Source organism: Talpa europaea (genome assembly GCF_964194135.1).
Source record: "Talpa europaea genome assembly, chromosome: 10".
Taxonomy (NCBI): Eukaryota; Metazoa; Chordata; class Mammalia; order Eulipotyphla; family Talpidae; genus Talpa; species Talpa europaea.
In genome coordinates this window covers 92,199,915-92,214,467 of record NC_140077.1, presented here as the reverse complement: position 1 = coordinate 92,214,467, position 14,553 = coordinate 92,199,915, and the positions used below count along the sequence as shown (strand labels likewise).

General features: G+C 39.1%; 1 protein-coding gene across 3 annotated transcripts in view; it reads left to right on the top strand.

Annotated features, from left to right (window-relative positions):
• Positions 1 to 14,553, top strand: part of KCTD3 (potassium channel tetramerization domain containing 3) — a gene marked incomplete at both ends in the record, with an annotated part of 36,915 nt that overhangs the window by 14,363 nt on the left and 7,999 nt on the right. For all 3 annotated transcript variants that reach the window (XM_084245046.1, XM_084245045.1, XM_084245044.1), the window contains 6 exons: positions 1,707 to 1,897; positions 6,063 to 6,178; positions 8,902 to 8,989; positions 9,115 to 9,231; positions 10,981 to 11,151; positions 14,057 to 14,212. In XM_084245046.1, the coding sequence (XP_084101172.1) occupies positions 1,707 to 1,897; positions 6,063 to 6,178; positions 8,902 to 8,989; positions 9,115 to 9,231; positions 10,981 to 11,151; positions 14,057 to 14,212 (839 nt within the window). The remainder of the gene's footprint in view (positions 1 to 1,706; positions 1,898 to 6,062; positions 6,179 to 8,901; positions 8,990 to 9,114; positions 9,232 to 10,980; positions 11,152 to 14,056; positions 14,213 to 14,553) is intronic.

Genomic DNA, 14,553 nt, shown 5'->3' with positions numbered 1-14,553 from the left:
AAGAAAATCATCAATTCTTGAAATTAAAAAGAAGGCTAGTTGCATGTATTTTTGAATTACAGTTGCTTTCCTTTAGCATTGAAGTTTAACCAAAAAGAAGTTAAAGTAATTTCCTTAAGGTCCTTAGGGAACCATCTTTACTGAATACCTAAGCTTAATTTTTGCGATGAATATGTCGGGTTAGTATGTAGAGGAGCAGTTTTTTCTCTTCATGCTTTTATTCTCTGTAGGCAAGATGAAGAGAAGCTTTACAATTTTGTTTGCCTTACTTGTTTAGTCTAACTTTTAGATAAGTTTTTCATAGTTAAAATTTCAGGTCATCTGTAGTACTTTTCGCACAACTGTGAAGTTTTTCAATATCTAAAGGCTCCCTCTGTAATAAACATATATGAAAGACTAAATTTGGATAGGGTGGAAAGAATATTAAAATTTTATTAGCTATGGGCCTTCCTGGTGCCACAAGGGGTTAAGCACCCCATTATGAAGCAATCCGCAGCCTCTGCAGCACGAGTTCAATCCCTGGCTGGCCAGGGAGCAACCCACATGGCATAGCAGACCTCGCCCGCTGTTCCCCTCAGCAGTGTGTTTCAGTCAGTCTGCCTGTTCTGTTCTCCACTCTGTCTTTGGTGAATCCTCTCACCCTCCCTCCCCTACACCTCTGGCCTGTACCCCAGCTCTTGTATGCATAAATAAATCTTTAAAAAAATAAAATTTCATTAGGTATGTTTATCAGAACTAAAACATCAGTGAATGTGTGTATATTAGCCAGTTGCATATCTGAACTTTAGTAAGCCTTATATATGAAGAATGAATAGGCTTGTGAGATTTTTCATTTAAGAGGAAACCTTTAAAATCTAATCATCAGAGGGCCTCCCCGGTGGTGCAGCGGTTGACCGCTGGGTTGCGAAGCTGCCCGCAGCCTCTGCAGCGCCGGTTCGATTCCCGGCTGCTCCCCGGCCACCGGAGGAGGGTCCCACATGGTGCGCAGACTTCTGCCGCCCCCTGCTCCTCTCAGCAATGTTATCAGTCCTTCTGCCTGCTCTGCTCCCCCTGCTCTGGCTCTGGTGAATTCTCTCACCCTCCTGCACTTCTGACTATACCCAGTGCTTGTATAAATAAATAAATTAATTAAAAAAAATAAGTTTAAAAAAAATCTAATCATCAGAGAAGGGGTGCTCAGGTGCTCATTGTGCCGAGGTGTTGGGATGCTTGGGGTGTGCACACCAGGTTACTTCTGTGTCTTAATTGCCTGTCTTCTGAAGTACCAAAAAAAAAAAAAAAAAAAAGCCAACTTGAGCACATGTGCTTTCTGTTAATAAGTGAATAACTGTTTAATTAATGAAAAAACTATTTTCTTAAAATGTTGGTGTCTGTTGATTTTTCCTTCCAGTAGGTAATGACAGAAGCACTTATTTACATACAAAAGTGAAAGGTGACACTTTTTTTTTAATACTTTGGAGAACTTTCCTAAATTATTCTTTGGGGAAATATAGAACTCTAGTTTCTTTTTAAGTGCTTACCATGTCTTTTGTATGTAAATAATAAGATACCGCAGGAATAATTTCTAACTTTGTGGATGGTCTGTATCAACAAAATTTTATTTTTAATAAATACAAAGGTAGATAGGTAGCTGTGATTTGATTATTTTGCTACATGTTTTTTGGTCTAAGTGCTGGTTAGTTTAACGTATGTGTTATTCTGAACAGAATCAAAGAATCTTCAGGATGGCAACAAGTATTTACAAGCCCATATCTGGATTGGACTATCGAGCGAGTAGCTTTAAATGCAAAAGTGGTTGGAGGTCCGCATGGAGACAAGGACAAAATGGTTGCTGTTGCCTCAGAGAGTAGCATCATCTTGTGGAGCGTCCAAGATGGAGGAAGTGGACGTGAGATTGGTAGGAAAATTTCCTTTATGCTGTATTTTGGTGGTATATCCAATATTCTCCAGTGTAAGAGAGATAGATTGAAGCATCAAAACCAGCCTGCACTGGTAGTTTGCTAGAGCGGCCACATCTTCCTTCCTGGGTCTTAAGATAGAAGGGCCATTCAGTGTGAGCTGATAGGCCTTGTAAAGAGGGCTGTGTTAGGAGAGAGGGCCTGTCTCTTCACCAGTTGAAACCTGACCCTTCTGAATCCCAGTCGGTGGTGACTGCTTTCTCTCCAGCCCTCTCAAATCACGGGACCTGAAGAGGGGGTGGGTAGCTTTCTTGCACTCAGTGCTGCTGCATACCAGAAACTTGAGATTTTTAAAGAACCCTTTTGCGTGTGTGAGAAGTCATTTGGGATCATTAAGTTTTTGTCTAGCAAAACTTACCATAATAGGAATAAAAACAAGTGTGTATAAATACTAATTTAAAAATAGTAGTAACATGCGTGGTAAATAGTAAATTGTAGTAACTCATGCATGGTAACATAGTGATATTTTGAATGAAAAAAGGTATTTTCCAAAAGTTTTTGTGAGAAGAGTGGCATGGGTTCACAATTTTATAAATCTAATGTTATATAAATATAAATATAAATAAATATTATATTTATTTTTTTTAAGATTGATTTATTTATGCATACAAGAACTGGGGTACAGGCCAGAGATGTGGGAGGGGGGGTGGTGAGAGGATTCACCAGAGACAGAACAGGGAACAGAACAGGCAGACTGACAGAAATACACTGCTAAGGGGAAGGGTGGGCATGACAGGAGAGGTCTGCTTCGCCTTGTGGGTAGCTCCCTGGGGATCGAACTCATGCTTCAGTGGCTGTGAATAGCTTCATTGCTTGTGTCTTAACTCCTTAACAATACCTGTAAGATAGCTACCAGGAGTGCTTACTAGAGTCTTGGTGCCCAGGGTTATTACTGGAGGCTAGTCACACAGGCGCATGCTCTGCCTAGCATATGTAAGATTCCAGATTCCCAAGAGCAATGCAGGTGTTTGGCATAAACCCTATTGTTACACAGTTTAAGCTTTCTGTCATTATCTATTAGATTTCTGTGTCTAGAATTTCATGAGTGGTATTATATGGTTTGTGTTCTTTTATGTCTTTCAGCATAATGCTTTCGAGATTTCACCCATATTGTTGTGTCGGTGTCCATCCCTTTTTATTGCTGAGTAATATTTCATTGAGTCAATATGCCAAATTTTGTTTATCCATTTATTTGTTGAGTAGACAGTTGGGTTTAATTGGACATACTGTGAATAAAACTACCATGAAAATTTAAGTAGAAGTCTTTCCATAACTTGTTTTCCTAAGGTAAATGTCCAAGAGTGGAATTTTCTGCGTCATATAAGAAGTGTATGCTTAATGTTTTAAGAAACTGCTAAACTGTTACCCAAAGTGGTTCTACCATTTTACATTTCTGCTAGCAGTGTATGAGAATGCTGGCTGCTCCACATTGTCACCAGTACTTCATCATCAATCTTTTTAGTTTGAGCCATTCTAGTGGATGTGCATTTGATTTTAATATTGGTTTTATTTGCATTTCCCTAATGGCTAATGATATTGTACATCTTTTCATGTGCCTAGGGATTGTTTGTATGATTTTTTTTGAGACGTGTCTTTTTATGAAGTTGCCTTCCTATTACTGAGTTGGTAATAGTGCTTTGCATCTCCTAGACGAATGGTTTCCAAGGACTTGTAGGAATGTCTGGAGATATTTGATTGACAGACCTGAGGGAGGTCTTTTCTTTTTGTTCTCAACCTCCCACCCTATCTCTCACCCCTGCCCTCCATCCTGTTCCTTCTCACCCTCTCCTTTTTCTGAGACTCAGTTTCATGTTAGACCACTGTCACGTCATAGGAGCCTACTTGTCATTGAAGAACTCATTTTTTTCCTACTTTTCAGCTTAGATGAGCTTTATTGATCTATCGTTATCTTGCCCCTTTTCTTCAGTATTCAGTCTGCAGTTAAACCTTCTAGTGCATTGTTCATTTGAGATATTAGATTTTTCAGCTCAAAATTGCCCTTTTTTATTTTGTTTCATTTCTACTGAGATTTCTTATTTCTTCACTCATATGTTTTTATGAAATCCAACATGTTATAACTATTTTGTTAGATTTGTTGTAACTGTTTTGTTAGATTTTGTCTGCTACTCCCAGCATCTGGGTCATCTCCTGCTTTTATTTGGGGTCACATCCTGCTGCTGCTCTGTCTAGAAAGTTTTGATTATATCCGGGCATGTGCACAGTACTTGGATTAAATTGTTTTCCTGTAAAAGATGTGTTTTGTTCTGGTAGGTAGGTAGTTCCCCAGGGGATCTTTTTGATCCTGCTTGACTTAGTTATGCTTTGACAGGGCAGGTAGCTTCTCAGCTTTATTCTTTAGGCATGGCTCTACTCACTGTATGGGCCTTAGGAGTTGTCCTAAAGAGTTGTTTCTTCACTACGTGATTTGCATATCAAAGACATCTTTACAGACACATCACCCAAAGCAGTGATAGTGAAGGCAAGGATAAACAGCTGGGACTACATCAAATTAAAGAGCTTCTGCACAGCAAAAGAGACAATAACATAAACAAAGAGAAACCCCACCGACTGGGAGAACATTTTTGCACCCAACACTAATGATAAAGGACTGATCACAAAAATCTGCAAAGATCTGATGAGACTCAACAATAACAAAGAAAATAACCCAGTCAAAAAATGGGCAGAAGAGCTAAAAAGAAACTTCTCTGAAGAGGAAATGCAAATGGCCAACAGACATATGAAAAAATGTTCAACATCACTTGTAATCAGGGAAATGCAAATCAAAACTACCATGAGATACCATCTTATACCAGTGAGAATGGCACATATTAAAAAAACTAGCAACAACAAATGTTGGCGAGGGTGTGGAGGAAAAGGAACTCTCCTGCACTGTTGGTGGGAATGCAAACTGGTCCAACCACTATGGAGAGCTGTGTGGAGATTTCTGGACCTACTAAACATAGAGGTTCCATATGATCCAGCAATTCCACTCCTAGGTATTTACCCAAAGGACACAGAAACATCAATTCCAAAGAACACCTGCACCCCTATGTTTATAGCAGCACTATTTACAATAGCTAAGCTTTGGAAACAACCCAAATGCCCAAAAATAGATGACTGGATCAAGAAGATGTGGTCCATATATACCATGGAATATTACTCAGCATTCAAAAAAGATAAACACATGCAATTTGCAGCAACATGGATGGCGCTGGAAGGGATCATGCTCAGCGAAATAAGCCAAAAAGAAAAAGAAAAATACCGGATGGTCTCACTCATAGCAGGAATCTAGAAAACTTAAATAAGGGATCAGGAAAAAGAATAACTATAAGAAAGTGAAAATCAAAATCAACAAAAACTATGAACCAGAGACACTTTTTGGGGGGTGGGGGCCGGGAGGGGAGGGATTGGGGTCAGAATGGGGCATGTGCAGTTGTATGGGGGAATATAAAAATAAAATTTATTATTTAATTAAAAAAAAAAAAGAGTTGTTTCTTTGAATCTGAACTGAATGTCTAGGTCCTCAGTGAGGAATTGCTCCACTCTTTACGATCCACTGACTTGACCACAACTCTGTCCTATAGTAGTCTTGCTCTCTGTTCTCTGCAGGTTCTCACCCTGCCTAGGAGTTGGAGTTGTCAGGATAACTTTGGGGCTGTTAATAACCCCACCCTGGGAAACAGAGGGACATAGACAAGGCATAGGCACAGGTGATTTGGTGCAGGGAATTTAAAAAAAAAGAAAGAAAAAAAAGTCAGGTGTGTAGACCATCTTCTAAAAAAAAAAAGCAGCTGCTGCAATGATGCCATCTGTGTGGGTCTCTAAAAATGTGGGGCCCCCATAGTTTCCGATTATATCCTGATTAGTATTTGCTGACCTGGGTGACTTTTATCTGTGTTAGCTGTTGTGTAATCTGCTTTTAAGAGCTTATGAGTTTCTTACTTTTGGTTCCTAATCTACCTAGTACATAATTTGTAGAAATGAGAATAGTTTTAAATTAGTCACCTTAAGATGTTTTTAACCTTGGATTTGAATAATTCTAAATGGCGGTGACTAATTAGCTACTAATTAGCTTTTTTTTTTTTTTTTTAACTGTCATTCAAGGAGTGTTCAGCCTTGGTGTTCCTGTGGATGCCCTCTTCTTCATTGGTAACCAGCTGGTGGCCACAAGTCACACAGGAAAGGTGGGCGTGTGGAATGCTGTCACTCAGCACTGGCAGGTTAGTGTGAACTGAAGCATTTACAGAAATGAAAATATTTCAGAAACTCATGTCAATTATGCATTTGTTTTATTCTTGTGGAATTCGTATCTGTTATTATAGTGAATATTGACAGTTCAATGGTGGATTTGCTTCGAGGTACATAGGTTTTCAAGAATTTTGTTACCTTGCAAAATGGGTTGAGGTTTTTTTTGTTGTTTTGGTCTTAATATTTAAAGGATGGGTATATTGTATAAAAAAAGGAAGGGAGATGACACTTGCACAGACACAAGCGGGCAGGAAGAACTGTGCCTCAAAGAGGCAGGTTTTTTAAAGGAGATGCTTGTCTATATAGGTGGGCAGTCTTTGGAGGCAAGCTGTAAAATGCATGTTTTAAACGTGGTTTGAAACTTCATTTGAGCTGTTTAAATTCCATGTCTTGGGAGGGAGGAGTCCAGATACACTTCATTTCCTGTATGGATGCACAGCTTGGCCTGAATATCCAAATCCTTTGCAGAGTCGATACCATACTCAGTCTTCTCAAGTCCTTGAGGAACAAGAAGGAATGGAGACTCAGAAAAGGTTAAAACTCAATTCTGAAGGAGAGAGGGAAACAATGAAAGAACTTTAAGCAGAGTGTGACATGATCAGATCCATGTTTTAGAAAGATGGCAGTGGCAACTGGTGTAAGAGATGGGCTGGACATCAGGGGAACAGTCCAACCAAAGCAGCAGACACCCAGCTCATCTCAGCAGAGATAAGACTATTTGAAAAATGTACATAAGCCTCCCTGAAATGACACATTGGTATGTGATTAGATAAGGAAAGTTAAGGGAGAGAATATCCTAGTTTGGACAGTGAAGGAGACTATAGGAAGAGAAGCAGACTTGGTGGTGGACATTGTGGGGATAATTAGATTGGTTACTTTTTTTTTTTTTTTTTTTGAGATTCCTGTGGGCATTCAGGTGAAGGGCTTTGGAAGGTAATGATTATTTTTAAATTATAAATCACTCAAATTTACACAAGTCAATGTGGTACCTTAGCAAAGAAAACTTGCTTTCACCATAAATTTGTGACCAGGACTGACCCAAAATATTAACCAGTATGATTTCTCAAGTACAGAAGAGGAGGCTGCAGAATGACTGACTCCTTGCTTTTATGTCAGGAGAGAAGCACTTGGTGTAGTTAGTCGTAACTGCCCTGTAACCTTTCTTACCTCTACTTTCTCTTTTCTCCTTGTACTGAGGGGTAGGCACGAAAAAAAGAGCCAGGACTCTTAGAGGTCAGTGGTGCCAGTAAAAGGTAGGAAGGTTAGTTCTCTACCAGCTTGCAGGTTTCTAATCCTCCCAGAGAATAAATCATGAAACGACTTGTCCTTGATATGCCTGGGGAAGCTCTGGGCAGCCACCACTCTTTCATTGAAGAATGGGTACAAAGGGAGAGTGAATCTCACGGTCTCATCAGCCCCATCTTCCTGCGAAGAATCTGGGGTGGGAGTGGAAGTTCTTGAGTTCAAGAGCTAAAAGAGATGAACTCACGGTGAGAAAATTGGTTAGAGGGGGTGTAAAGTGACCTCCCTCCATGCTTTTGACACTTTTTTACTCATGTCAGTGAAAAGTTTTTGGTGTTTCCCTGGCTCTGATGCAACAGGAACTTGACTGAGGTTAGAGGTGCTGCCCGATCTTCACAGACACATTTTTAGTGTAATCAGAGCAGGCAGGACACCAGACTGTCCATGCTGAAATTCGGGTCCCGTACGTGAATAGTAGAGAGGAATCTGTATTCCCTAGTTTTAACTCTCCTGAAAAAATTTTAAATTAGATGAACTTCAATTCTGTGCTTTCTATTCCTGCTGTTCTGTCAGATTGGCCCTTTCCGTCTCCTCTGACTTGTTCAGTTTTCAGACTTTACCTCCTTTTTGATTGTTTCCTAGATCTGTGCCCTTCTCCCCTCTAACCAGAACTGAGATGACGCCTCCCTCCTCTGCGATTGTATCACCCGCCCTTCTTTAGTACCTGTCAGATTGTAATGTGCTTTTCTGTTCTCAACCACAAGTTTACAGGCTTCTACGGGGCAGAAATGATTTCTTACATCCCTTATCTAGCCCAGTACTTGTTCACTTGGATAATATCTGATACATAAAATGTATTTCATTTAAACCCCATTTGTGAAGTTTCATATGCACCACTTCAGCCTTCCAGTGTGTGCTGTGATCTCAGAATCGTGTGCAGAAAAAGGAAATAATCCTAAATTCTTAAAGTACTGCTGTTAGAAATACAACTTTTTATATTTTAAAGATATACTTATTCTTATACAAGAACTGGGTTACAGGACAGAGGCGTGGGAGGGTGAGAGGATTCATCAGAGACAGAAAGGGGAGCAGAACAGGCCGATGGACCAAAATACACTGCTGAGGGGAGCGGCGGGCGAGACAGGAGAGGTCTGCCATGCCATGTGGATTTCTCTCTGGCCGGCCGGGAATCGAACCGGCACTACAGAGGCTGTGGACACCTTCATAGTGCTGCACTCAACCCGCTGGGCCACCAGGGAGGCCCAGAAATACAACTTTTTAAAAAAGCTTTTACAGGAACCACATTGGGGCTTTTCAGTTCCCTGTGTATATATTGGTATGCAAAGAAAGTTCACTTTCTAAGTCTTAAAATTGTCTTTTTTTATTAAATATTTGAGCAGAGCATATAAATTGTAATATCTAATAACATCTAATAATAATCTCACCACATCAGGTTCAAGATGTCGTTCCTATAACTAGTTATGACACTGCTGGGTCATTCCTCCTGCTGGGGTGCAACAATGGATCGATATATTACATCGGTAAGAGTGCACGCGTTACCACATCCTGTGTAATAGGAGCTTCTTAAGTGAGAACAAGAAAGCATTGCATTATTTAGTTTTAAATAGGTGCACTATTTTAACATTATTTAAATTTTATTTTTTAGATATGCAGAAGTTTCCTTTGCGAATGAAGGACAATGATCTTCTTGTAACAGAACTTTATCATGATCCTTCCAACGATGCTATTACTGCTCTGAGTGTTTACCTCACACCCAAGACAAGTCAGTCCATTACAAAATTACAAATAAGTTTTTTGAGATGTGTGTGCTTGTGGTTTAAGCTGATACTCTTCCAGTCCTTTCTGTTTGAGAACTGCAGTGCTATAGATTTCATCTATTAGTATAAAGTTTATATTCAGTTTTATATTGAAGGTAAACTTGACCAGTAAATAACTGCAACTTGGGCTGGGAAATTAGAACTTTCCCCTTTCTAAGTTGTATGTGTTAATAAGTTGTATGGTCACTGTCAGTTAATACTGCATTAAATTTTCTGGACATTTGCCTTCCTACCACAACAGCTGATTTCATTTTGAAATCAGCAACTTTACTTTTAACTCTCCCCTGCCCCTCTTCCTCCCACTCTCCAATAACAGCTCTTGGAAAACTTGGTTGTGGGAGTAAATGTTTTATTTGGAAATTCACAGTCATTTTCATTGCCTTTCAGAGACTGTTGCAGTGAAATTAGCAAGCAAGTTCTGTAAATTAAGAGTTGTATTTAGAGGGAAAGAATGATAAATGGAAAATTTAAATTTTATAATGAAAGGAATTCTAGGAAATATTTACATATATCTACTAATGTAAATAGGTGTGAATGTTATTTGTGTAAAAGCATCACTGAAATTATGAAGTTATAGTACGGTTTAAACCATATTGCTCTAGAATGGGGGGTCAGCACACCATGCTCTTTTTAATAGTGTGATGCATTGTCTTTGGCTACTTTGTGTAGCACAGAAAATGTTGAGTGGTGTCACAATCTGTGGGTGCAAAGTTAAAAAGATTTGCTCTCTAAACTTTTACAGAACATTTGCTGCCCCCACTCTAGTATGAGATGTACTTTTCTTTTTTTTTCTTACTCTAGTTAAAATTAAGGATAAAATTTCTTTTCAGTGGCAGGGGAATTTAAGACATAAGAATGGATCATCTTTTCAGTTACAAGAAGTGTTCTCCACAGTATGTCTTTCCTTTGATGCAAGTATTTTCAGGTGAATCTGAAAGAATAGCTATTAAAGCTAACAGGTTCTTTCTGTCTCTGTGGAGGTTTCCGAGAATATAGGTCCCTAAACTCCATTCCGGTATTTAAATATTTGATATGGGGTCTGGGCACTTGTTACAAAAAAGCCATAGATGAACCTGAGTGATGAGTTGTATATTTCACAGGTAAGTGTGATGTAAGCATGTAATGGATATATTTGTTTCAGTTAATTTTTAAAACAAATAGTATGTATACTACTTGATTTAGAAAGATTCAGTGTTGTAGCAAAGGTAATAATACATGGTAACTGTAGGCTAGCAGTAACACTGCTTTAGGAATGCTGTGGGCCATTGGTGTTCTTAGTCTGTCAGATTTTTAAATTTTTTAAATACATGTTGAGCACCTGCTGCCTCAGGCTCTCTGTAAGGTGATAAGATGATTGAGATTTGGTCTCTGTCACCCAGGAGTAGAGGTGGATAGACATGGATTTAGATGCAAAAATCGGTGTGTCACAGTTGCTGTCAGTTGCTAGGTGAGAACCTAATATATAGTGCGGGGGTAGGGGGGATAGCCAGTCCCACAGTGGCGTGAGCGTCAGAAGATGTGGAGGAAATAGTGATTATTAGGTGTCTAGCGAGGTTTTAAATTTTCTGTGCTGAAGTGGCCTGGGGGCTGGCAGAAGCCCCAACTCCAATTCTGCCTCTTCTCCCAGGGCAGCTCTGCCAGGGCACTGACTTTCTCCATCATCTCACACACCACCTTTCCTCTGACCTGTGCAGGTGTCAGTGGCAACTGGATTGAGATCGCCTACGGCACGAGCTCAGGAGCAGTGCGCGTGATTGTGCAGCATCCGGAGACAGTGGGGTCAGGCCCCCAGCTGTTCCAGACGTTCACCGTACACCGGAGCCCCGTTACGAAAATCATGCTGTCGGAGAAGCACCTCGTGTCAGGTGAGCAATGGGTCGGTGCTGGTGAGAGTCTGCCGCGTGCAAAACCCAGCCAGGGGTGTTTTTAAGACCCCTGAAAGCAGTTTTTATGTGAGAAAAACATTAAACTTCTAGTAGCCAGAAATGATTTAATATCAAGAATGTTATGATTGTCTTCTAAAGTGCTGGTTTTGCTGGCTATAGTATACATGCATTTAGGAGGTATCACCTTTTACTCTTTATTCTAATTTGTTCTTATGGCATACTTTATCTCAAAATACCATAATCCTGTTTAATTTCTTGGCTAGAGAGCTTTTCCATGTTAGAGAACTTTCCAAATATGAATATTAATTTGGTTGCCTTAAGGTTTAATATTTTTAAGATTTGATGTTTGAGCCCCTTGTAAGAATATTAAATATTAGAATTGTGTAGATTTGAAATAAACGTTTTTATGAGTTTGTTGTTCCTTGGAGTCATATAAGATTTAAAATGTACATATTAACTGGATTCTTAACTAGATACACATTTTCAAGCTTAATAAGCACAACAAAGTAAAATGGTCACTAGGTAAGATTCCATTAATGAGATTCATTGTATGTGACAAATGATTTCAGAAAGACTGAAAAATGAACTAGGAGTCAGGTATATCCATAGAGCTTGCTTTTAAAAGCAGTCTTCCTTTAAATCTTTTGCAGGTCATTTCTTTTCTGATTTTTTTTAACGTTTTATCAGGTTTGTTTATATGAAGAGTCCCAATAGTAAAGAGTGATATTTTTTTACTATTCTCCATCTAAGTATCAAATGGAGCCAAAATATCTTGTCCATGAGTGGTGTTAGAATGGGTTGATATGTCCTTATTGAAAGTCTAAATGTTTCTGGGGATAATTATGCATTCTGAAACCATGTCTTAAGCCTTCATACTCTACTAATGCTTGCTTGCCTTATCGAGGAGTGCTTCACTCTCAATAGCTGCTTCCTCTTCTTTTGCCCAGTTACTAAGTATTGGATTGCTTCAGTTTTTTCCTAGCTTCTCTGTTCTTTGTCCTTTCCCTGCTGACCTGTGTGACTCTCAGACTCCCTCCATCTGTGCGCAGCCGGAGTTCCAAACTTGTACATCCAACATATGCAGCTGCTTGTATGTTTCATAGCCTCTCAGAATTAACCTGGGTAATATGGTGCACTGGATTTCTCTCTCAAGCCATCTTAGTGTATGTCATCACCAGCTCATTTATTCAAGCTGAAGTGTGTAGGCATCACATCACCCGCAACTGGCCCTTTCTCTCACCCCCACACAGCTGCAGTCTGTCAGTCCTTTTAGCTTAGCGTCAGCATAGGTCATAGCTCTGATGACTTCACTTTGTGTGCATTCATTCTTGCCAGCCTGGTGAATCTCATTTTTCCCCTAGATTCCTGGATGTCCCAGTCCATTCCTGATCTTGCCTCTCTACAGTACATATTCCAAACTGCAATCAGAAATATCTTTTAAAAATGCAAATTAGATTTCAATTCCAAGTCTTCTTTCTTCATGCCACTTTTCTTACTGCCTTTGACACTAACAGTGACTTTTTCATTTCTTAAAAATGCCTCAGAAATTGTGCATTAGTTCTTGGTTTGAAATGTTTTGCCTCTAGATAGTTTTTCAATTATTTCCTCAGTGAAACTTCTGGTTGGTTACCCAAACCTCTAGTTAATTTCTATCAGTGTCTCTATTTGCTTTTTTCATAGACTATCACGTGATTTATGTCTCCCTCTTCTAGAATATAAGTGCTACAGTAGCAGAAACTTTCTACTATAAACTGCCACTGAGTGAATGTGTAAAATGAAGTAATTATCCAGTGAGAAAGTAACTATGTTATGTGGTTATTGTGATACTTAAATGACAGCTTAAAAATTCTTGCTGGTAGTTGCTATTATTTTAATGGTCATTTTATTGTAGGATGTGATGTCAGAGAACTACTTAGTAAAATTTGCACTTTAACATCAAGAGCAATAACCAGTTTAACCAGAACACTGGAGCATTTTATGTTAATTCAGTTGTTACTCTGCCACCTAGTGGGTATCAACATGTCTGAAATGACATCCTATTTCCTTAATGTTAGTGTTCATGTCTTAAATACTTAATTTCCTGGTTTTGCTATTCTTATTTCCCATGAAGCTGATGAATCAGCCTAGCACTGTCTGTCCTCTTTTCAATCAGAGAAGTACATTCTGAGAATTTTGCTATACAAGTATACTTTATATCCTTAGTATTTGTCAGGATTAACTTCAGAAGTAGTATTGATGAGTTCATAGTTTATTATGATTTTGGGAAATAGCAATAAATGGCAAATTACATTTTTTATTAAGGCATGCTGTAAGCGTACAGTTCTTTCAATGATTATCATTTTTTGGTCTGAAGATACTGCATTGGAAAAGACAAACAACAGATAAGTAAGTAGTCTAAGGACATGTCTCGGTATATACCCAGTTAATATCCCAAATATGACAAATTGAATTTAAATCATATGCCAAAATTTGCTCAAACTCATAATTTATCAGTGCTAGCACCGAATTTTGATTTTCCTGAATGTAACTGAGGGAGCAACAATAGCACCCGATCTAAGTGGTTTAATATTTGAGTAGCAGAAGTGGTTGGAAAAAATAAACTTGGCAACCTGTTCACTGTAGTTTAGTCACAGAAGAGGATAATATTCAGCCTACAGGTTACATTATAAGGATTCATAGATTTACCATCATACCTGATATTTGCAGTAAGGTAAACCATATTCAGGTCTCATTTTTACTGGTTATCATTTTCAGATAAATGTCATTTGCCACTCAGACTGGGCTATGCTCTGTTTAAAATGGATCATACTGAAAAGTTTGCAAAACTGACTTTGCCCGTGCTTTGATGGTCTGTATTCAACAACTCCTGTTCTTTCTGCCCTAGTCTGTGCGGATAATAATCATGTCCGCACATGGACAGTGACACGGTTCCGAGGAATGATCTCTACTCAGCCAGGCTCTACCCCTCTAGCATCGTTCAAGATACTTTCTCTGGAGGAGACAGAAAGTCACGGAAGCTATTCCTCTGGAAATGACATTGGTAAGTTAACTTGGGGGCATTTTCAGATGTTGGCACTTCTGCGTTGCTCACAGTAGCTAGTGGAATTATAAAGTTTTTTCATTTTCACTCTGAAACTCATTTAAAGCAAATTCAGCTTAGCATTTTCATCTTAAAGGCGGGAATGCTGCTAACATTTCAAAATGTTCATGAGCACTGTTTTTATAATTAACAGCACACATTGGAAATTTGAGTTTACTGCTAATAATCTAAAAATGAAATTTGTAGTAGCTGGCTGGTGCTCATTTAGTATCTGTGGGGAGCAATGTAGCATGTTTCCCTGAACACGCTTGTGTGTCAGCACAGGGTAGGTGTGTGGGAGC